Source organism: Onychostruthus taczanowskii, unplaced genomic scaffold, assembly GCF_017590055.1.
Source record: "Onychostruthus taczanowskii isolate IOZ18803 unplaced genomic scaffold, ASM1759005v1 scaffold4, whole genome shotgun sequence".
In the NCBI taxonomy this organism is placed as follows: domain Eukaryota; kingdom Metazoa; phylum Chordata; class Aves; order Passeriformes; family Passeridae; genus Onychostruthus; species Onychostruthus taczanowskii.
The window spans coordinates 1,993,112-2,017,302 of NW_024501459.1; the positions used below are offsets into that span (position 1 = coordinate 1,993,112).

The 24,191-nt window shown below is 36.9% G+C and overlaps 1 protein-coding gene across 2 annotated transcripts in view; it reads left to right on the top strand.

The window, feature by feature from the left end:
- The window catches only part of SNTG1 (syntrophin gamma 1), a 309,163-nt gene that overhangs the window by 197,536 nt on the left and 87,436 nt on the right, over positions 1-24,191 (top strand). For both annotated transcript variants that reach the window (XM_041412822.1, XM_041412823.1), the window contains 4 exons: positions 10,458-10,560; positions 11,920-12,002; positions 16,936-17,066; positions 22,598-22,727. In XM_041412822.1, the coding sequence (XP_041268756.1) occupies positions 10,458-10,560; positions 11,920-12,002; positions 16,936-17,066; positions 22,598-22,727 (447 nt within the window). The remainder of the gene's footprint in view (positions 1-10,457; positions 10,561-11,919; positions 12,003-16,935; positions 17,067-22,597; positions 22,728-24,191) is intronic.

Here is a 24,191-nt window from a genome sequence, read left to right on the forward strand (position 1 = left end):
CAATAAAAAATTGTCCTTGTTTAGTAGCTGTCTTAGAAATTTCATATAGAATTCAACCAGGAGGGCACATTTTTCCTGCTAAATTTGAATTGTGAGAACAATTTGACGAAGAGGAGCAGGAGATTCTTATATATTTAATAGATTATTAAGCAGCTTCATTGTTTTGTTAATACAGGGTTAAAAAGCTCAAAGCACTCAAGGTCATTACTATAATAAGAAAAAAATGTCCATTATGATCCAATATGAAAGTAAGAAGTTCAAAATCTTTAAATGAATAATTTGATTAGAATTATTTCTTCCTGTTGAGGAATACACATTACATGAAAAATTTGAAGACCTTAATTCCAAGTTATTATCTAGTCATATTATCTATTTCTGTCACAGTTTACTGGGAAAAAAATTGCTTTTTACTTTGTTTTGATTTTTACCCGTACTTTAAAAAAATGTTGAAAAAGCAAAGCTTCTGTATGAAGCTTTTTTTTTTTAAAGTATAATGTGTTCAAGCAAAAGAAAAATACATATCCAAATCCATTCATAACAGGGTTTCTAGTGATCACAGTTATATACTCTATTTTTTTTCTAGAATAGTCATTGCACTATCATCACAGCATTGTATGCTGTAACACTTGCAGGCCACAAGCAAAATCTTAATATTCTACATAAGAGATACTGCTATTATTACTTGTTGTGCTGGTTTTTACATTTCATTAATTAGTAATTAAATTACTGAAGCTCGGGTGTGTATGCAGCACAAAGACTGTTTATTTGGTGCAGCTTTTATCACCAGAAAGTGTTATTCCCATATAGTCTGTCATTTTTTTGTAGGTTGATGGGTGCTAATCAAAAGGTGGCTTAAACAAGTGTTGGGGAAATCTGTGATGGGATATTTAGTTGGTGTATATTATACCTACCTTAATTTTTTTTTTTGTCCAAGAGAATGTGTTTTATTAAATTTCTCTGTTTTAAAGTGAAATTTAATAAATTTCTCTTTAAAATGTCTTAATTAAAATTAAATTTCTTACTGTCTGAAACCCTTATTAGAGACTAGGACCACCAAAGGTTCATTCATAGCCTACAAATAATTTGTAAATTACAATTCTGGCTTATGCTCAACACTTTATATTATATTGGACTAAAATCCACTAAAATGATACCATTTGTATGAGTAATAAAGATTGATTCCACAAGGGTTTTGTGCAGATATGATGAGTCAGAAGAATTTCTACATATTATCTAAGTATTAAAATATGGCCTGCTTAAAAGAAAAGAGAAAATCTTTGAATTTTTATGTCATGAATCTTGGAAGGTAAATGTACAAAGCCTCTGGAGCCTACTTAAAATGTGTTACAGGTGCTACAGATGTTGACAGATTTTTCTGAATATTCTCCATAACTAATTGGAAGGAAAAAAAAAACCCAAAAAACATTGTCAGCATATACTACCATCATGTTTGCTTTCCAATTATTATGAAGTCCAAAAACCTTGTATCTTGAATAAGAAATCCTCTGTAGATTGATGGGAAAGCCTATTGTTCATCTGGCTGTACACACCACTGCACACATGATGCTGTGCAAGCCTGTGGAAAGCTGTGCAGAAGTCAGTAGGTGCTGTTGCAACACTGGTGTAAAGGCTTCTTTGATTTTTGTAGGAGTCTTGTTTGCTTCAGAGGTTCACATATTTCTCCCAAAGAAGCTTTGGTAAACATCTGTTTTTGACAATGTCCATTAAATTGATCCCAAACAAAATCTGGCTCCTATGTAAATTTCTGAGCTCTGCTGACGAGAAGTTTACTGCCATATGTAGAGTTGTAATGAAAGTGTGTTGTATGTGAAGATGAAACATACATGTAAATTAAATGAGTTGGAATCAGAATTAGGCTTAATAACATTTGACTAAGGTGGAGTTGAGTAGGTTGCCTAAATACAAGTGGGGATTTTGTAGGTCTCATAGAGTTGTAATACACAGTTAGAATCTCACAATCACACAGAATCCCTGGGTGGGAGAGACCTTCAAGGTCATCAAGTTCAACCCAGCCTTAACACCTCAACTAAACCATGGCACTGAGTGCACATCCACTCTTTTTTAAACACATCTAGGGATGGTGACTCCACCACTTCCCTGGGCAGATCATTCCAGTACTTTATCACCCTTTCTGCAAAAAAACCCAAACTTTTTCCTAATATCCAACCTATATGTCCCTTGGCCCAGCTTTAGACTGAATCCTCTGGTTCTGTCAGCTGCTGCCTGGAGAAAGAGACCAACCCCCACCTGACTACAGCCACCCTGCAGGGGGCTGTAGGGAGTGATGTAGTCACCTCTGAGTCTCCTTTTCTCCAGGCTAAACACCCCCAGCTCCCCCAGTCGTTCCTCACAGGGCTTGTGTTCCCAGCCCCTCACCAGCCTCGTTGCCCTCCTCTGGAAGCGCTCAAGCCTCTCAACGTCCTTCCCAAACTTAGGGGCTGGAACTGGACACAGCACTAGAGGTGTGGCCTCACCAGTGACAAGTGCAGGGGAAGGATGACTTCCCTGATCCTGCTGGCCACTATTTCTGATACAGGCTTTAACTATCTTAAAGTTTTTTATTGTGCAAAATATTCAAGTTTCCTATTTCACATGAAAAAAATTGTAAATTACATGCTATTTAATTTCAGCCACACTGGGAAAAATTCTATTGGTATTTCTGTCATTTTCAGTGTTTTTAAGAGATTTATCTTGTTCCTCTTGGCCAGTTGCTTTGGAAGCCATTACATATCTAATTCAAAAATATGTGTTCATGAATTAGCTTTGACAGAGAGAAAGTGCCCAGCAGCCGCATACATAATCACATTTAAAAAGTGGAACATCTGTGAGTGTTTAAAGTAGAGAACTCTGTAAAACTGTGGAACTACAAAGTTCATTTACTGTAGTTGAATAATCCTGGAGAAGTAGAGCCATTCATGGAGTAGATAATGTGAAAATAAAGATAGGCAGTTCTGAACTCTGGCGTGTACTCACTACAAATAGATAAACCAAAAAAGCTCATAAAGCTTGGAAAGAGTTTGGCTTGAAGTCTTCTAGTTCTATGAGGGTTTTTTTTTGGTTTTTTTTGTGTTTTCATAGGTATTTTCTTGTCTTGAATAGCTGCCTGTCATGTAGAGCTGAATGGTTATTAAATGCATCTTTGTGTATTTCTTCAATGGACCACAGTCCCACACAAGTAGTAGTCCATAGGTTGAGAATCATTAACAGGACCCATTGTTTGATATCAAAATGAACATGTGCATTAAAATCAACCACCAGCTGGGACGATTCAAAGAATATACTGGCAGATCATGATAAATAGTGTATTATAGTTGGAATCTATTTAAGGAGTTGTTAATTTTCATATTTCAGAATATGGTATGAAATTTTTCAGTTCAAGGACCCGTGATGTCCCATATGACCTATGAGTCATGGCCTCCAGGGTGTGTTCTTGGTTTTGGAAGACATAGCATTTTTTAATTCCTTGCATTTCTTAGTTTGTGTGTTGGAGTAATGGCCTTCTAATTATTAACTATGAACTGTGATGACCAATACGTGCAGCTTTTAGTGAAACCAAATTCAAAATTAGGATATATGACTTAAGAATGAAAATTTGGCACTTAATAGCAGTGTTTTTATGTGTGATATTATTGTTACTAAGATTAAGGGGAAAAAACCCCAGGAGAACGCTGTAGACTTTTCTTTTAATTTTTTTTTTGTTTGCATTGATATTTTTTGCTAAGGAACCACTATATTACTTTACAAAACTTACATAAACTTGAAGCTAAGCAATAATTAGTTGCAGCATACTACTATTCTGACTGAAAGAGCAATAAACATTTTCGTGTTAATTGTGGAACATAGGAAAGGTTAAAGAGTTCCAGAAAGCTGCTATCAGATCTTTTAGATAAACTTGGAAGTGCTCCATTCTACAAGTGTCAGACTTAAAAGTTTGAAACCATATTCTTTTAGTGCATTGAAGAAAGAACTGATAGGAGTCTATGTCATCTGTGTGATCTATATTTGGTCTTCTATTGCCTGGTGGATGTTTTTTATTTTGTAGGTTAATTATGTTTTCAATAAATTTTTATTAAATTAATCTCTTTCTCCTACTTCCTCATTGCACTTATTCATATTGCTTGCATCTGATTATTTTAGTCATTCTTGTGACTGAAATTCTGTACAGGTCTCTCAGTGTTAGCTAATGTAAGCACTTGTAGTCTAGAAAGATGATGAAATCTATTTTTAAAGGAGGATCACTTAGTTTTCTACTAATGCTTTATACAACAGTGTCAAAGTTGCATGTTCTGGTACTTCTGTGACTAAAGCCCAGCAGCCTGTGAAAATAGGTAGAGCAAGGATCAATGAAAGAAGCCTGAATATATCTATAAGATGTCTGGTATGTTGCTGTACAACTGAGAAACCACCTAATGGTGTAGCTAAAACATGTGCTGTCACCTGGGATCAAGAGTAATTTTTCTTTGAAGTGGCCAGTCTGATGGGACTTGTCAAAAAGCATCAAACCCTGAATCTCTGTGTATGCTACTCTGAAATGATCTTTTGTGTAGTGCTTTAGTAGCTGGAGCATTCACTGAGCAAGCACTGCTTCAATTCCATTGCTGTGTCATCTTGCAGGTCCATAAACCTCTATCTGCACTTTTCAGAATAACTCTTTAGTGGTGGGCACTGGAGGGTGTCTTTGCTGTAAATTCCTGTGTTGCTGCATCCCCCTGCACTTTTTCAAGACAGTGCTAGTAGCAGGATACAAGCAGAAGAGAGCTCAGAATAGAAGGGCATGGCTTCCTGTGTTCTTGGGAAGTGCTCTACTCTGCTCTGCAGTCCTGTCCCCTTGTTTGAGATAGCCCCCAGATCTAGTGTGCAGCCCTTTGGGTTTGTGTTGAAATATCTAACATGGTTTTTGGAGCCAGACAGAAAAAATTTTAAAAGTACAGTTGTGATAGTGTCAAACTGTAGTCTGAAGTATACTTTCAGTTGTGCAGTCTGAATAGGAATTTCTGTCATAAAATTGTGTTCTGAACCATATACAGTTCACTCTCTATATTGAAAGAGAAACTTTCTGAAGGGAAAAAGCTTTGATATCTCTTGATATTATATTTCTTTATTAACTTGAATTATTGGCAAATACTGTGATAAATATTAGGTCATAGGTATTAAAAACTCACTATGCACTGATGTGTTCCTAATAATTCCGGTATTAACAAAATTGTGCTTTTACTAAATAAAGCAGTAGATTTTAAAAATAAACACAAATTCAAGGCAGTTATGTGCATGAAGACTTGCAGGTTTTGACCTCTGTGTGATTGTGTTAAAATGTGTGTTTTGTTTTCTGCTGATGGTGATGCTTGGGCATTGTGTAACTGCAGAGTGGCTAGAAAGGTGTCTTCTACCTTTTCTTTTTTTTCTGTTTTCTCAATCTGTACAGTTCAAGATATTCACCAATAAATTGAATTTTTCTTTAAAAACCGAGGAGTGAAATTTACTTAAATTCAAAAGAGAACATAGATTCTGGGATCTAAGTAAGTGTTCTGTTTTAAATCTTTAACACTTTATTGGTGAGTAAATTTCACTGGCAATTTGAGAGGGGATTTACAGTCTTATTCAAGAAAGAATACTTACAGAAGTCAGAGGGAATTCATGCTTCATTGCTTTCCTGAATATATTGAGAGAGACTTCAGCATATGCTCAAATGTTTTCTTAAACTGGGAATTGAAAAGGGTTTATAAAATTAAAAGGCAGTATCATTGCAGACATTATTAAAAATTCAGATTAGTGTTGTTATTATGTAGATGTTTTCTTCAGTAATATCAAACATCACCATAAAATTTACTTTTTCAAATAGCCTCCTTACAGTCATTACAGTAATTGAATGAAAATATAGTCACTGTCGCTCCAGAAGCACTGACTCTTTTAATGTCACTATTTCACACAGCTCAGACATGCACAGCTGGGTTTTTTGCCTCTCTCACTTCATTAATGAACATCCTAACTTTATATAGGGGTATTTGTGGTAAAAGTAAATTAATTCTTGGTCCCACTGGTAGTAAGGTTATACTTTACATAAGAAAGTTTATTGACAATATTTAATATTTCTCTTTGTGTAGTTCTTTCCACATGAACTCATTCTGAATTAAAAGTACATAATATGATTTTTAAAACACCAGCAGGAATTTAATATATATAGCCATAATGTTGGTGAGGAGATGTAAAGATTTTTCAGTGTCATGGCTTTTTCCTGTTACAGGGATTATTTAGTTAGATGCTGTGCACCAACAGATTAATACCTGGTATTACTCATTAGCTGAAATAAAAACATAAAGCTAAATAAAGTAATAATAGCAGTACTAAATATCTTTTCATAATATAATTCATACTTCTATATCAACATATTAAGTGTTACTATTATTAATTTTTAACTAGAAAAATTAAAACTACATAGTTGAGTGAATTCATATGCCTAAAATCTAAGGCTTTAAAGAATATCTCATAAATATTAACAAAAAAATCTATCTTGACTAGTCTTGAATAGACTATCTTGAATAGTCTATATAGCCTCTGAAAATAAAACAGATCATTGCCTTTCAATGATACAAACAATAAGCCAATCTTTTCAATGGTATCTGGTCATGCATTTTCTGCAATTTAGGATGCAGTGCTTTAGAAATTGCCAAATCTCTTCTGAAGGGAGTTTCTCCATGGCATACAATGGGAATATATAATCTAGTGGGAAATTGTAAATGTTAGGTCTACTCCTGAGTTAAATTTTTGTCATACAAATATTCCCTGGATTTAGCACTAGAAATTTTTCTCACTGTTGTCAAATTCTTCATATATTATAAAAATCATTATAGGAGGTTGCTGCGTTGTTGATTTGAAATTTTTGAAAATGTGTTTTTTATATTTAATCAAAATTAGTATTCCATCAAAAATGAGTTTCTTGTTCACTTTGTATAGGTTGGGTCCGGTTACATCTTTTCATGTACTGGAAAATCACAGGATTATAGAATATTCTGAGTTGGAAGGGACCCGTTAAGAACATCAAGTACATCTCCTGTGCAAGACACCCCAAGAATCACACCATGTGCCTCAGGGTGTTGTCCGAACACTTCTTGTACTCTGTCAGGCTTGGTGCTGTGACCACTTCCCTGGGGAAGCTGTTCCAGTGTTCAGCCACTGCCTGGGTGCAAAACCTTTTAGTGATAGCCAAACTAAACCTCCCCTGACTCAGTTTCATGCTGTTTTCTCGAGTCCTGTCACTGGGAATGAAGAGATCAGTACCTGCTCCTCCTTGTCCTGTCCTGAGGGCATTGAAGACCCCAGTGAGTTCTCCCTTCAGTCTCCTCACTTTCAGGCTGAACATACCTGAAACCATTCGAGGTCACATTACAAGTGACCTCGTAAGGTTTCACCTCCAGACACTTCTCCATCCTCATAGCTCTCATTTAGACACTCTCTAATAGCTTGATGTCTTTTTTATATTGTGGTGTCCTAGACTGCCCCCAGCACTCAAGGTGAGGGTGCCCCAGTGCAGAGCAGAGCAGGACAATCCCCTCCCTTGCCCAGCTGGAGATGTTGTGCCTAGGAGACATGGTTGGCCCTCCTATGGTTGGCTGCCAGGGCACTGTTGACTCATATTCCACTTGCCATCAACCAGGATGGCAAAATATTTTTAAATATTTTTATTTTATGCAAATTTAGAGATGGCTTCTTTATTAGCAGTAATGAACTGAAAATCTCTTTACTTATCTAGCTATGTTTCAGTAATATTGAATTTTGTTAACCATTTATACACAGTGGGAATGAGGCCCTAATTTAAATTCAGTACTGATACTGTTATTTGTGGCTAGCATTATCTTTAGTAATTTGATTTTTCATTTCATATGTAAATTAAAGACAAAGAATGTAAAATAACAGTAAAGCTTTCAACTGAAAGCTAGAAAAAGACAATAAAGTAATTAAAATGCTCATTTTCTTCACCTAACCTTATTTCCCAGAATGGCTTTGTTAATGACTAGAAAGTAAGCAAAATGGAATCGATAAGTCATCTGCTCTTTGTTGCAATGATTACCTAGTAGTTTTCTCTTGTAATCTTTTATCTCTCTTTAGTCTTTATTCTGCATGTCAAAATCTAATCACTTTCTGGATTATATGCTTCATACACTCCAAAATGCAGTTCACTGAATAAGTATTGCTGATTTCAACTGAAATGCATTCCAGCATAAAGTTTTCATCCTATGAGATAAAGAGGTTTGAGGGAGAGAGAGGTAAGAGAAAAAAGTCACAGTAGGCTACTTATTGCCTCTTACAGGCTTTACAAAGCAATATATTATCAAGTGAAATTATGTAGACTCTTGGAAGAACGATTTAGGGCTGTTATTGTCTCAGCTTCTTTCACAGAAGATATCCACTTATCCTAAAAGGTGACTTTATAAATGAAAGTTAGTAATGCTGTAACTCCTTCACTTATTCTCTGAGTAAAAAGAAATACCTTTTTTTAACAGCAGAGAGAGTAGCTGCATTTTCCTGCACTTTGTCTATCCACATCTGTTGAAACAATAGAGAGTACATACCTCTAAGTTTCTGCTTTGGTTCTGACTACTCTGAACTGTGTGACTGCTACATAAGGGAGGAAAAGAATGAATTCTCTATGGAGGCTGAGGATATAGGATGGTATCTCTCATTGAATTCAGGACTTTAGAGTCTTGGTCTATTTTTCTGCACATTACAAGTCATCTTTCTAGGAAATAATTGCTGATTACAAATTTTAAGATAGAAAATGCATCAGAACTGGGAACAGCTCATCAAAGAGACTCATGTTTTAACATAAATGATTCCATGATTCTGTGTTACAGATTAAGTTTTTGGCATGCAGTATAAGTTATTAAATCTATTGTGATGTTTCTGTGTTTATTTGTGCACATACTTATAAATACATACTAAACTGCAAAATGTGCATTGGCAACTGCTGTGCTATTTTAAACAATAAAGACCCTAAAGTTTCAGTTACTGAATCAAATATTCTGTCATCATATTGTTATTCCTCTGTGGCAACCAGCATGGACTAGGCAATATTGTTGTTCCGAGGCAAAGTTGACAATTTTTCCTGAAGAATTTCTTTAAGTTACAGCATAATGCAGTGATTCCATGTGAAAGCAGCCCAGTGTATACTTATACACATGCATGTAAATAAATCTGTTGAGTATGTTATTGACAAGCATAATTAAAGAATAACAATGCTTCATCTATTATTTACAAGGCTTTCTCACAAGCAGCAGCATGACAGAAAGGTTACCTGTGTGTTATCCAGCTACACAGGAGAAAGGGAGCAGATATGTTCTAGTTTAAAATGATTGCCTAATATCTCACTGTGTCACAGCTCTCTCTCAGAGCAGCTCTCAGCTGCCTGTGAGCTGGCTCTTCACAGTACGAACACAGTCACTCAGAGAGGCATGGTGCAATCTTCTGTCATTGTACACCCAAATTAAATCAGCCCTTGAAGAATTTTGACGTTATAGAGCCAGAAGAGGAAAGGGATGTTCTCTGAAACAGATCTGTTCTTCTTGGCTCTCGTAAGCCAATTCAAATGTTCCTCCTCAGCTATTTAATACAGCATTTGGTTTAGTTGCTTTTGTGCCTCCTTAATGCTACTCCTGGGAGGTGCCTGGAGTCACTCTGCTGTATGTTTGGGGTGTCTACAGCTGTATCCCACAAAAGCTGAAGATGAGCAGAAGCCAGAGGGGTAACTAGTGGGAGAGTACAGGAAGGCTAAAAGTATTCCCAGCTGGATAGGTGCTTTGTGCATTCTATGTTCAAATGCAAGCTGCCCTTTGGCAAAACCTAAGCTTATCTAAGATTTAAGGCTTAAAATAGGTTCTTTTCCTCTGTGTCTGTGATGAAGATTAGGTCTCTCATCCCTGCTGGAGCGCCTCAGCTAAATTTAACTCTGAGTTTTGGAAAGACTTGCTCATAGGATTATGGTACAGCTGTGGAAACTACTGCTGTTATTTTGGTTGAGGATTTGTAAGACAAGAGAAAATATGTATACAAAGAGAAAATATGTATTTATTTTGAAAAAAATATTTATTTAAAAAAAATATTCATGCTAGGGGGGATTACTGTAGACCTGAAGGAAGGAGTTACATATTTTCAAGGAGTTAATATTTTCAAGGAGAAAGTCTGCAACAGCACAGGTCAAAGCCAGCACTAATACAGAAGGGTAGTGCCCCCCTCACTCCATTAACTGTATGTCTGGCTAGAAACACAATTGACAAGCACATAGCAAGCTTTATGTCTTGCTTTCTTCTCAGACAAATGTAATTGCAATAAACTGCTAAGCAGTTACATTCTGGTATGGGAAAGCTGTGTGGTGTTGCTTACATTTGCTAATGCATTTTGATCATAACTTTATTTCAAGGTGTCTGCCTTTATTTCTTTTCCAGGTACAAGTCCTTCGCAATGCAGGGGAAGAAGTGACCCTAACTGTGTCCTTTCTGAAAAGAGCACCTGCTTTTCTCAAACTGCCACTGAATGAAGATTGTGCATGTAAGCCTTTATTCCATGACCAAAGAACCCTGAATTCAATGCCCATGAACACTTGCAGCTTCTGAAACTACAGTTCATTGAGGGTGATTGACAGCAGCTTTTACAATCAGCATAAGTGTCTAAATTTGAGTTGCTCCTATTCCCAGGGCTTGTGTTAACACTGACCTCAAGAGAAAAATTGCTATCTACGGTAGAAAAACAGATAACCAGACATTTGGCTGGTGTGAATCAGTAAAGTTACAGGTAAAACAGTCGAATTATATTAGTTTGCAATAGCTCACATCCTGGTACAGAGTATTTAAAATCAATTTTTCAGGCAGCATCAGCTAGTATTTTAGTCCCAGGGAGTTTTTTCTTGTAAATGTGAAAATGAGATTGTGTGTATATATTTAGAGAACTTTGCTGTTTAAAATTCAGAGGCTTTGGTGGAGATGTCTGTCTACCTAAGAATAAATTACTCTGGAATAATAAGTATTTTGTTTTAGTCCAAACTGAGTTTTAGTGAACTAGCCCCATGAGAGTCATATGGAGACAGCTGTCTTCCTTTAATTATATTAAATTGTAAGTGTGGATGCATAATTATAGACAATTGCGGCATATCTAACCATATTTATATATCAGCCTGTGCCTTTTGCCACCTCTGCTTTCCTTCTGCTTTTTGCTCACTAAGAGAATAAATTAAATTGCTCAAATTTAAAGCAAAAAACTATAAATATTTGATTTTAGTACTTATAGCCTTTGATTTTAAGTTAATAGGAATTAAATAATCTAAAATCACGAAATAGCATTTTATACAAACATTTGATGGAATATTGTCTTTTTCTTTTGCCTATGTATTAAATTTATATGAAACATGAAAAAATCACTATATTCTTAAATAAAAATACATCACAGTACTTTCTCCCTTTTATGAAAGGCTGTGGTACCACAAAGTAGCCTGAGTGATGCACAGGAATGTAATTTCCTAAACCATTACAAGAACATTTAGAACTGTAAACTCCACTAACAAAAGGGTTATCTGACAAATTCCTTCCAGTAAAAACCAACAGAGAAGGTACACACTTCCCTTTTATTGTCAAATTTCAAAGAAATGTTGTGGGTTTTTTTTTCTTACCAAGCAGAAATTAATTTTGTTTTAATCAAAGCATTGGAAAAGGTTTTCTTGAGCCTCCATTTAGCTTACAAAGGCAATCCACTCAAGCCAGAAAACAGATACTGGCTGAATGGAGAAAGTAAATGAATGTTATATATGATAGAAGTTTTTTGGGTTTGAGGAGAATTCATATGTGCATATACAAATTTGAATTATGTCATCATAAATTAACGAAGAATTTTCTTGTGAATTTGTACTTGTATTAGGTGCCCCCAGTGACCAAAGCAGTGGCACATCCTCTCCACTATGTGACAGTGGTTTGCATCTCAACTACCACCCCAACAACACGGTAAGAGCTTGAATCTCCTTGATGGAATTACACAGAAGAATAATTATAGTATAATAGCTAAGTGGAAATACTAATAAAGGACATTAACAGGGAGGAGCTCTAGTTAACTCTGGAGACATTCAGTTCTGTAGTGGGAAAAAAGAGTAGCCAGAAATTATGGCTGGGAATTAAAATGTGACAAATTATTACAGCTGAGATTGTGCCTTGATGCAAGTGATTACTGTTTACTTGGGCAGTAGGGATTTTGCAAAAGTTTTTCCTTTTAAATTTTTTTCTCTGCATAGGAATTAAAATTCTTAAAATGAAAATATTTCTATTTATAGAAACAGAAGAAAAGTTTTTTGAGAATATTTTCCATTACTTATATTGCGTGCAATATCTAAAGCTTTTGGCAAAAGATGATTAGGTGCATGTTTTTGCCTATTTTTAAGGTGAGGGTGTTTTACTTCTGGTAATGTGTACTTAAAATTTTACCTGAACTGGGATAACATTATGGAGCAGAGTGTCTCTGGGATAAAAGGCTACAGATGTCTGATCAGATATTTACTAAAAGACTTCTTTGAAGTGCAACAAGGGACTTAAAATTTTTTTCTTAGCCAGAAAATACAAAATTTCCTTTATTTTATATGGTTCTAAAGGTTTTTTTGCTCACTATTTGGCTTTGTGATAGATGGAAATAGAAAAATAAATAGAAAAATAAAATAAAAATATAGATCATAATTAAAAAAAAAAAATTAAAACCTGAAACATAAGCCATACTAAGCAGCCATTTCCAATTTCTATGTTGTTTTATTGTGCTTTCATATTTTTCTATTAAAGGTTTTAAATAGCAGCCCACAGATTTAAATATCAATACTACAGATATAAACACAATTGTAATCTGGAAAACCCTTGAGAATTATGCACATTTTAGGAAGTGGAATTTATAAACAGATAACATCAATAAAATTTATATCAAAGAACAATAAAAATATATGTAACTTGTGCAGCAACAACAAAAGCAGACTTGTCTCAGGAGTTATATCGGTATGTATGTCCGTGTGTAAAACGGCTATGGCAGTAGATCCTAAGCTGATTCATTCACCTAGCCACTACAATTCTAATTTTGCTTTTATGTTAAAAAACATGCTTTCCTTTGTGAATTCTTTTTTTGCAGGTGTCAAACTAATCTAGATGAGCTGTAGTTTCTATTTGAACTGACAATAATTTACTGAAACCAAGTGTTTTTCTTTCAGTTTAAAGAATATAATCTTGTATCACAAGCCTATAATTCACCCTCAATTAAATTTTCAAGTGAAGACCAAGATGTGGTTCTGACATGTTCCCTTGTCATGGGAACAGAGTTCTTCATAAAACCAAACCTTTGTATGAGTTCCTAAACTATGTACAACTCTTATGCCACAGCTCTTAATTTTTCACAGAATATTTTTTAGAAGGAATTATGACAGCTGGATAAACATGATTAGTGAGCAACTGGCTCATGGTTGGACCCGAAGAGTTACAGTAAACAGAGTGAATTTAGGTGACTGGTCACTAGTGGGGTTCTGCTGTATGTTAGGCTCAGGCCTCATCAACATTTTGATCAGTGACTGAGGTTCAGGACTGAAAGGGATACTAAGTAAGTTTGCGGATGATACAAAAATTTGGAGGAACTTTTGATTCCCTCAAAAGACGGGAGGCTTTACAGAGAGACGCTGTCAAATCTGTGGGCTGAGCAGCCATCAACCTATGAAATTTAACAAGGGTGAGCTGGATTCTGGGCCTGGGAGGGGCAGCCTCTGGATGTACAGGCAGGCTAGGGAAGGAGAAGCTGGTAAGCAGTGTCACAGAAAGGGACCTGGGGGTCCTGGTCGATGGCAAAGTGAACGGGAGCCAGCAGTGCCCTGGCAGCCAGGAGGGCCAACCCTGTCCTGGGCTGCATCAGGCACAGCATCACCAGCTGGGCAAGGGAGGGGGTTGTCCTGCTCTGCTCTGCTCTGCTCTGGGACTGCTTCACCTCAAGTGCTGGGGGCAGTCTATGAAACTGTATAAAAATAGTATAAAACAGGTACAAAGCTGTTAGAGAGCTCCAAAGGAGCTCAACAAAGATGGTGAAGGATCTGGAGGAGAAGCTGTATGAGAAGAGGTCACTTGTTCTGTGCAGCCTCAAGAGGAGGCTGAGAGGAGACCTCATTGCAACTTCCTTGTGAGGGAAAGAAGAGAGGCAGGCACTGGTCCCTTCTTCTGTGTGACCAGTGATAGGACCCAAGGGAATGTTGTGTCTGTGAGGTTTAGGTTGGGTATTAAAACAAGGTTCTTTGCTTAGGGGATGGAACACTGGAACAGGCTCCCCAGGGAAGTGGTTACAGCATCAGCTTCACAGAGGGCAAGAAAAAACTCTCAGGAACATTGTGAGATTGTTGGGGATGTCCTGTGCAGGGACAAGACTTGGACTTGATGGTCCTTGTGGGTCCCATCCAACTCAGACATTCAATGATTCTGTGAAGTACAGCCACAGTCCTGTTTCTAAATTTGTAGTCTTTTTAATTCACTTAAAGGAGGCTTTTGACTCAGAACTTGGAGTAGACAAGACTTTGGTCTTTTGTCAACAGTTTACAGAGTTATGCAGTCTAAAGGTAGGGTTAACATTTTTGTTGTAGCCTATATAGGCCATATCTAGGCCTACAGTTTGTACCTGAACTTTTACTGCTTTTCATCTTTTCCCCAAGTTTAATCACAGGTAAAGAAAGGTTCCCAGAAGCAAAGAGAAAACATTAAAAATTCAAGATGTTCAAAACAACATCCTAGCATAGTCTTCCTAGTAATAATTTATTTATTTTTATTGAATCTGTAGAATTTCTCAACAGAAATTCAGTGTTTCATTTTACTGATATGCTGATATACTGTCACTTGCTACTTGGGGGAAGAGGCCAACCCCCAGCTGGCTACAGCCTCATTTCAGGTGGTTGTAGAGAGTGATAAGGTCTCCCTGAGCCTTTCTTTCTCCAGGCTGAACAACCTCACCTCCCCCAGCTCCTTCTCACCTTCTTGTGCTCCAGACCATTTTCCAACCATGTTGCCTTTTTCTGGACATGCTGCAGCACCTCAACGTCCTTGTTGGAGTGAGTGGCACAGAACTGAATACAGCACTCAAGGTGTGGCCTCACCAGTGCCAAATACAGGGGAACAGTCACTGCCCTGGTCCTGCTGGCCCCACGTTTTCTCATCAGGATGCCAATGGCCTTCTTGGCCATCTGGGCACACACTGACTCATGTTCAGCTGTGTTGACCAGCACCCCCAGGTCCTTTCTCATCATACAGGTTTCTAGTCACTCTGTCCCCAGCCTGTAGTGCTGCCTGGGGTTGTTTTGGCAAAAGTGCAGGACCTGGAGCTTTGTCTTGTGAATCTCATACAATTGGCCTCAGTCCATTGATTCAGTCTGTCCAGATCCCCTTGTAGAGCCTTCCTACCCTCCAGCAGATCAGCACGCCTGTCCAACTTGATGTCAACTGTGAACTCATGGTGCACTTCATCCCCTCTTCCAGATCATCAGTATTAAATATTAAACAGTGCCGGCCGCAACACTGAGCCCTAGATAACACCAGCCATGACTGTCCACCAACTGAATGTATCTCCACTCACCACCACTCTCTGGGCTTCTCCATCCAGCCATTTTTTTACCCAGTGTATCCATTGAAGCCAGGAGCAGCCAGTTTCTCCAGGAAAATGCTGTGCCAAAGGCTTTACTAAAGTCCAGGTTGAGAACATCTACATCCTTTCCCTCGTCCAATAGATTGGTCACCTGGTCATAAATGGAGATCAGGCTGGTCAGGCAGGATGTGCCTTACATGAACCTTTGCTGGCTGGGCCTGATTCCCTGTTTGTCCTGTGCATGGTGTGGGATGGCACTCAGGATGATCTGCTCCATGACCTGCCCCAGGTCCAGCTGACAGGCCTGTAGTTCTCCAGATCCTCCTAATGGCCTGTCTTGTAGACGGCATCTTATTTGCCAACTTCCTGTCAATTGAGACCTCGCTGGTTAGCTGGGACTGCTGGTAAATGATGGAAAGTGACTAACTGAGCACTTGTGCCAGCTCCCTCACTATCCTTCTGTGGATCCCACCTGGCCACGTAGACCTGTGTGTGCCTCACTGCAGCAGCAGATCACTGACCACTTCCCCTTGGATTATGGTAGCTTCAGTCTGCTCCCTATCCCTATCTCCCAGCTCAGAGGTTTGCTACCAGGCAAATAACTGGTCTTACTATTAAAGATTGTGGTAAAGAAGGCATTAAATACCTCAACCTTTCCTCATCCTTTGTTGCAGTGAGAAGGCACTTTGAAAAATCGCGCTCTCTCAGAAAAATAACATCATCGTTAGCACTATTTTATAAAGCATTTTATAAAGAAAGAGATGTATTTTTAGAAACAGATGTTGATAATTTAACTTTTTATAAGCATTTTTCATGCAAATGTATATTCTTTAAAAATGCTTGTCAAATTAGATTCTAGACATTTAAATACTCATTCTTTGTAGATATGATCACATAAACATGATAAAGTTCAGTTTTCATATAAGCAATGTCTTCTGTAAGTAGGTAAAATTAAAATATTCATCACTTCAGCATGTAGTTTTGACAATTTTGACAATTTTCATCACATGTTAAATTCCATTCCCAATTACCATGTTTTGAGGTGATATCATTAGAAAAGATATGTATGTAAATGTGTACAGAGCCACAGGAAACTACTGAATTATGGTTGTATTGTGAATAATTGAGAGGTCCCATTCAGAATCTTTCCAGTGCTTACTAAAACTAATGATAAGTGACTTGGGAAAAATGGAACACTGCCAAATTAACTATAAGTCTTTGAAGTCTATCTCATTCTTTCCAAATCCGCTGAGTACTTACAATGAAGTTCAAAACTGAGAAGAACCTTTTAATGTTTTTCAGGATACGTTATCATGTTCCTCATGGCCAGCATCCCCAGGACTTAGGTGGGAGAAGAGGTGGTGTGATCTACGATTAATTCCACTTCTTCATTCACGATTTTCCCAGTACCTTCCAGGATCAGATTTGTGCAGGTAAAGAAGTTCTGAAGGCTGAAACTTGACTTCTTGGTTGACAGATGCCTGCCCTAAGGGGTTGCCTTGTTGGAGAAATTGCATTATTAGTTCCATGGCAGCTGACAGATACACGAAATATAGGAGCTTTCATAAAGGTCTTTCTGGGTCCACTTTGGCTCATGTTCTCCTCTGACATCAACTGGCCATGGTACATGAGGAGATGATGGGTGATCTTTTACTTGCATTTAGTGCTCAGCACCTTTTGCAGTTTGAGATGAAACATATGTCATCATAATTAATAGCTGCTAATGCTCCTGTCCTCAAAAGCTTCTTTCTAAGCAGCTTGTTTTTATATCTTTGATATTTGCAATGGATTATGGCATTGAGGTCTACAATGTGATTACATTTTAAAATGTATTTCCTTCTGTTTGTGTTAAATACATCATCTGATACCTACATTGGGTGAAATAATCTTGTTTGAGAGCAGCAAGGGCTGGCTGCCCCATGAGGAAGATAAGCCAAGAGAGAGGGTGGCAATGAGGCTGGACAAGGAGTAGTCCATGTAGACAAAGATCCTACCCCACTGCTCCCCATGGAGGAACAGAGAAGGCTTAGGGACAGTCTTCAGAGGGAGTCCATCGTGGTCAGGTGGGGCTGGGAAGTCAGCCTAGAGGTACAAATCAGTGGGATACATGTCCAGGCACAGGAGTGGCTGCAACCATACTCCGGTGAGGACCATGAGCAAGAGCCTGAGCTGATAAGAATCTCCCAGTTCTTGTACTTCTTTGTTTTATTTTTTTAGCTACAGTAGGGAGTTGTTGTTTTTGGTTTTGTTGTTTGTTTTTGTTTTTGGTTTTTTTTTTTTTTTTGGTTGGGTTTTTTTTTTTTTTTGTTTTGTTTTTGGTTTTTTTGGTTTTTTTTTTTTTGTTTCCATATAGCAAAGGTTATTTTTTCCCATGTTTTACTTTTCATGTGTTAACATTTAATTTCATTGTCACAACACTGGGATAGCTGTCCAAAGCTCATAGCCACTATGTGATGGGTTGACCATGGCTGGATGCAAAGTATCAGCCAAGTTTCTCTATCACTCCCCTCCTCAACAGGACAGAGGGGAAGAAAATAAGATTGAAATATTATGATGAGTTAAGATAAAGGCAGTTTAATAAAGCAAAAGCAAAGGCCACACATGGAAGCAAAAAAACCCAAAATATTTGTTCTCTACTTCCCATCAGCAGGTGAAGTTCAGTCACTTCCTGGGAAGTAGGGCTTTGGTGCACGTAGTAGTTGCTCTGGAAGACGAGTGTCATAATTAATTAATTCCCCTCCACACCTTCCTTTCTCCTAGCTTTCATTGATGAGCAGATGTCATTTGGTATAGAATATCCCTTTGATCAGTTTGGGTCATCTGTCCTGGCTATTTCCCCTCCCAAGATTTTGTTTCCCCAGCCTGTTGGTGAGGAGGGAATGTTGGAACAACAGCTCTGATGCTATGCCAATACTGCTTAGCGGTAGCCAAAACAGTGTTGTGCAATCAATATCTTTCTACCTACCCATACAAAGCACAACACTATGGGGGCTGCTGTGGGGGAAATAAAATTCATTTCAGAAAGACTCAGTCCAGACTTAGAACCTGACATTGATTAATTTAATATAATAATTTAATATTATCCTAATAAATCAGAAGAAATTAGGAGGGATGACAAGAATATTCTGTAATGATTACTGTTTGTAAAGCAATGAAATAGAAATGAAAGTAGCTACAAAGTCCAACAAGGCAAGTATATAAGATCATACTTGTTAAAACTTTTAAGCATGTAGCTATTGTGTGGATTCATTTATCATCTGTATATATAAAAATTAAGTTCTCACACTTAAATACTTCTGTGAGCTCTAGTATGGAAAGACATTAACTGTAGGAAAGCTGTGTACAGCTACAGAGCAGGTTACTCCATTATTTCTTCTAATGAACCCCTTAGGAGTAGATTTATGAAACCTCCAGAAACTTAGAGAAGAGAAATCTTCTTCAGTCTGTTTGGGATTTTTGTGGAGTTAATTTTACTGGTTTTTATTGGTATTCAATAAACATTTGAAAGTTGCACAAAAGCTGTGCACTGCCTTGGTTGGTTCTTAGGGCTGTTGTTTCTTAGAATTACACTGCCTAGGTCTGCCAGCCATTTCTCCTGTTCACAGAGCTGAAATTAATGCAGGTTAGGCAGTAGCTGTTGTAGATCATTGGAGCCAAAACCAGCCTGCAGCTTTTGACCAGTAATAGCAGGGCCATATTTACCTGGCTGCGTGAACCTTGGTCTGTGGAGGAGCAGTGGCTGGCCCAGGGAGGCAAGGTGGAAACCAAAGGCTACAAAGGCTTCTTGGCTGAGCTGAACTGGAGCAGGATCAAATGACCAGAGAGGCAGGAGGTGTTCTACTAAATTCTGTGAAAGCCTTCAGCATAAATGAAGCATAAAGCACCCAAAAGCATAACATAAAATCTGAGATCTATTCTACTGTGTACTTCAGATAAGGTATTGAATTGAATGGAATTACTCACATGGAAAATTAGCACATAAGCAGCTGTTCATAGATCTAGGGTTTTAAAATTCAGTCTTCTGCATCAATAAAAAACAAGCTTAATATTTATATTATAGAACGTGTACATAACACGTTAATGTAGTAATGATATACCTGAGATCTGAACTTCTAGAAAACAAAGGTATATTAGTATGAAACAAAATACCTGAACTCATACTCAAACCTTGAAAAACTCCTCTGATATTTTTTCCTTTTGTCCTTCTGTTCTAACATGAAGAAATAAGTATTAAAAAAAACCAAAAATGCAGGATGTGTGTGAGAGAGAGGGTTTTTCTTAAAGCATAGAACCAACATTTTATGTTGCTAGCAAGAGAGTTTATGCAACTATTTTAAATTACTGGAAACATTTTTAAATGTTACTCCCTCTCAGAATTTATTATGAGAGATATGTAGATACTTTTTTAAGGGACTGCTAGAAACATCAACATAAAAGAAAGGATATTAAAAATAATATAAGGAAGCAACATGAAATGAAAGCTAATGTATTACCTTTTCCATAGTTAGTATTTACAAGGCTGTTTTTGCTATGTAAAGCCTAATAACTTTTTATAATTCAGTGTTTGATATGTAAATATATTGTTCTCACATACAATATTAAACCCCATAGTCATGTTCTAGCTTTTCCAGTGGAGTGGTTGAGACACATAAATTCTGGAGGGTATTCATACAGAATTCTAGAAGGCATTCAGGTTAGTCTTGCAAAGCTTAATTATTTCAAATATAGCTTTTGTGTTCCAGAAGGCCCAGAACCTGAAACGTGTAGTTGAATAAGTGTTTATCCATTCTCACTTTTTTGGTGTATTATAAAGTGATTATTCTACTATCTCTTCCATTTAGTACAAAACATCTATTTAATATGTTTTCAGGTTTGCATGTTATTATGGACTTGGGCTGGTATACATATTCGAGAAAATACTATTACAATAATCTAACGCCAAGACATATCCACAAGTAATTTATTAGGTGACCATGTATCATACTATTGATATTTGAGTAATTTGGAGTTGATACTTGGGTAATAACATTATGGATGAATGATCCATGCAAACTGCAAGTACAAACTTGCACAGATCAAATTCCTAGGAACAGTAGGAACAACCTGATGCCCCAAATGCACCAGATTCATTGTGTTTGTAGTCCAAGGGAAATATGTGGATGAGGATTGAATCTGGAACATACTGGGCTTTTTGTACTTGTGCTAATGTTACTCATTAATAGATCTTTTAGATCCCTGCTTTGATTTATTATATACTGTGTAGAAACAAGGCAAGTCCTGAAATTAGTGTTATTTTTCTTAAAAGAGATAGTCAACAATTTTGAGCCCATGTTATGGTCCTTGTGTGAGGATTTAGAATTTATTCTAGAAAAATTGGCTATTTCTATTTACAGCAATCTAAAATAAAGGATAGAATAAATAAATGCTAGCAGCACTACCTGAAGTTTCTTTTAATATATCTTCCTCAAAATTTTACTGCAATTACTGTGAAAATGAGTCTGAAAGAAGTTTGTCTTGGTTTGTTTGTTTTGTTTTGTTTTTTTGTTTGTTTGATTGTTTGTTGGTTTGGTTGTTGGTTTGGTTTTTGGTTGGATTTTTTTTGTGGATTTATAGAAAAATCACTACACCTGAGAAAGAGAACTAAACTTCTGGATTTAAATGAACTGAAGAACTCTGAAAGAGCATGTTAATATAAGCTTCATTATCCTGAAAAAAGCTGGTTCTCATGCTAGAACACTCAAAGCAAAGGCAAGGCTCTAGTTCATTTCTGTTGCTTCTCCTGACTGAAGAAACAGTCTGTTCTCAACATGGATAGAGTGAAGACAAATATTAGCCTTACATTTAATACAACTAGAATAAAATTTTAAGAGGTAAAAGACACCAAACAAGCAGCTTTTCAAAATTGATATCTGTCTTCAGGTGCCAGATGCTGTCATTAGTGACACTCAGTTTTACTCTGGAGATAACAGGCACTTTGCCTGAGCCATTTTCAAAGCATCTGAATGATGGAGTTAATCTTAACTATGAATTGAATTAACAGTTGGACTTGTAGCAGAATGTCAGCAGTGGAACTTGGTGTTCTCTGTATGTTCACTAATCTCCTGTTCTGGGATATGGATTATTATTGAGGTTTTTCAGTTTTGAAGACAGAGACCTGTGAGCCTTACAAGAGCTTTTAACAAATAAAGCAATTTACTGAAGAAATTAGATCTGTTACTGCTTTGGCATCTGAAAAATTTTCTCTTGTTCTAGAATTGCTCAGTGTCTGGAAGTGGAAAATCAGTATATAATGCATGATAGATTTTTGTATATATGCCCAGATTGGTTCTGGGGGTAGAGGCAGAGGTAGGAGTGTATTTTGGTAATGATCCTGTTTTCAGAAATGCAGTTGGAAAGATGATTAATGCTACTTGATCAATTTTTACTTCTCCAATTTTTCCATCAGTAGTTTAGAAAAGAAGCACAATCCTATAAGCTTGAGCAGCCAACAAGGGGACTCCAGACAGTAATCCAAAAGTGTTTAGACACTGTATTATAAAAATAAAACAAAGGTGTTGAGAAAACATACTGGTGTTCATTGAATTTGCCAAATTATTGCCTATGGTTTCTAATGCACTTTCCTTCTCTGTAGCCTGCTGTATTAAAGTATTAAGTCTTAGATAAGCATTAACTCTATCACTTGTTCAGCTTCTGAGGTTGTACAGCCTGCTGGTCAAGTCTGTGGAGCTGGTCTATGGATTTTTTATAGCCTTATGGAAGTTTAATATTGTCTGAGTTGTCCTTTTAGCATGATTGTTTTAATATGTCAGGTATTTATAAAACAGGAAAAGCAGCATTTTGTCAGTGTTCACTGGCTGACCTTCATTGTAGTTGAAAGGAAAACATTTTTACAAGTATTGTTAAGATGATATGCTAGAAAAGATAAAATTTTCTTCTGACCTGATCTGTTATGATATGTCTATAGGCAAAATGCGTTCCAAGTAATTGCTGTGGATGGGGTTTGCAGTGGAATAATTCAGTGTCTTTCTGCTGAAGACTGTATTGACTGGCTACAAGCAATAGCAAGTAACATTTCCAACCTCACAAAGCACAATGTAAGTATGGATCCAAGTAAGCCAGAAGGTTTCCTAATCATATTTGATTATAACTGTCATAAAAGCCTAATGGGTTCACACACAGAATTATCTGCATATAAACAATGCTTGAGGCTGTTTGAGAGAAGTCAACTCAAGTTTGTTGTCAAATCAGACTCTGTGAGAAACCATTGAATAGGAAAATATTCTTCCCTACAGTCATATAATTCACTTTGTTTCTATCAGAGTTATTCGCTTCATAGCTATGCCAGTTAGGATTAGAAGCAAAGACCAGACACACAGGAGGAAGCCAGGTGTGGTGCAGGAACACATAGATAATACAAAAATTCTGTACTTTCTTCATAGTACATGTCTACAGAAACAGGTATAACCAGATCTGAATTAGATTTTAGGTCCGTCTAGGTGTCATTTATTGGGATGGGAAAGGCAAGGTGCTTCTGTGGTGTAGATACAGACATTTGTTATCAGCAGTGATTAAATGCATTTATGCCTCATGCACGGCACTCTTACCATCTGAACTTGTGGGACAGATACCAATTTTTGTTGAAGCAGATATAAATGTTCTGTAAAAGTTTTTTCAAATACTCAGTTCTATTAAGAGGTCTTCTGGACCTGCCTGGAATGTATTTACATTTAAAAATGAACATGTAGTTCTCCCTGTATAGAAATATGTATGATACCTTCCGTGGTTTTCCTAAAAAACTGAGAACACCTGGGGAACTCCATTATTTTGAATTGAGTTATAGCAAGGAAGCCCTTGAGGATTTAATTTATATTTCCTTAAATCTGCTTTGGCTTCCCGAATCTGTCTCTGAATTTTCTTTTGTTTCAAATAGGGAACACATTGAAGGAAGATGTATTTTTTTGAGATTTATAATCAAGATGCAAAACTGTGTTCCATCTGGCAGCAATATGTAAAAGTCATTGTATTATAAAAACATGACAGACATGAATTCATCTGCCATCTGCAAGCTTCCATGCTGTACCAGCGAACTTTATGGCTATTTATTCATACTTAAAATGCTGTTGCTATGTAGAACTTTTATTGTCTTGCTAGGCACCCTGACATCTGAAGCTTCTGGGTTTTTTTCTCTTGCCATCTTTACTTCAGTCTGCTAATGGTTCTTGCTACTTAAATCGGTGGATTTATTTGCTTGTAACAGTAGGCAGAGGCACCTAAATTTTACAGGTGTTTTGAAACACTTCAGCTCTGATGAGACTATAATTATGGTTACTTATCATAACTTGAATTTTGGCAATGCAATGTTATTACATGAATTTTTTTCTGAGTACAGTTTATAATTCTACACTGGTTTCCATAAAATACAGAAAGAAATTATCTAATGTTTTCTAAGAGGTAAATAGCCTAAATTATGCAGCTGTTATGCCAGTCTTTGTACTTACTTTACCCCAAAGACATCCTGTAAAGTAGCCCTGAGAGTTATGGCTTATGATAATTATCCA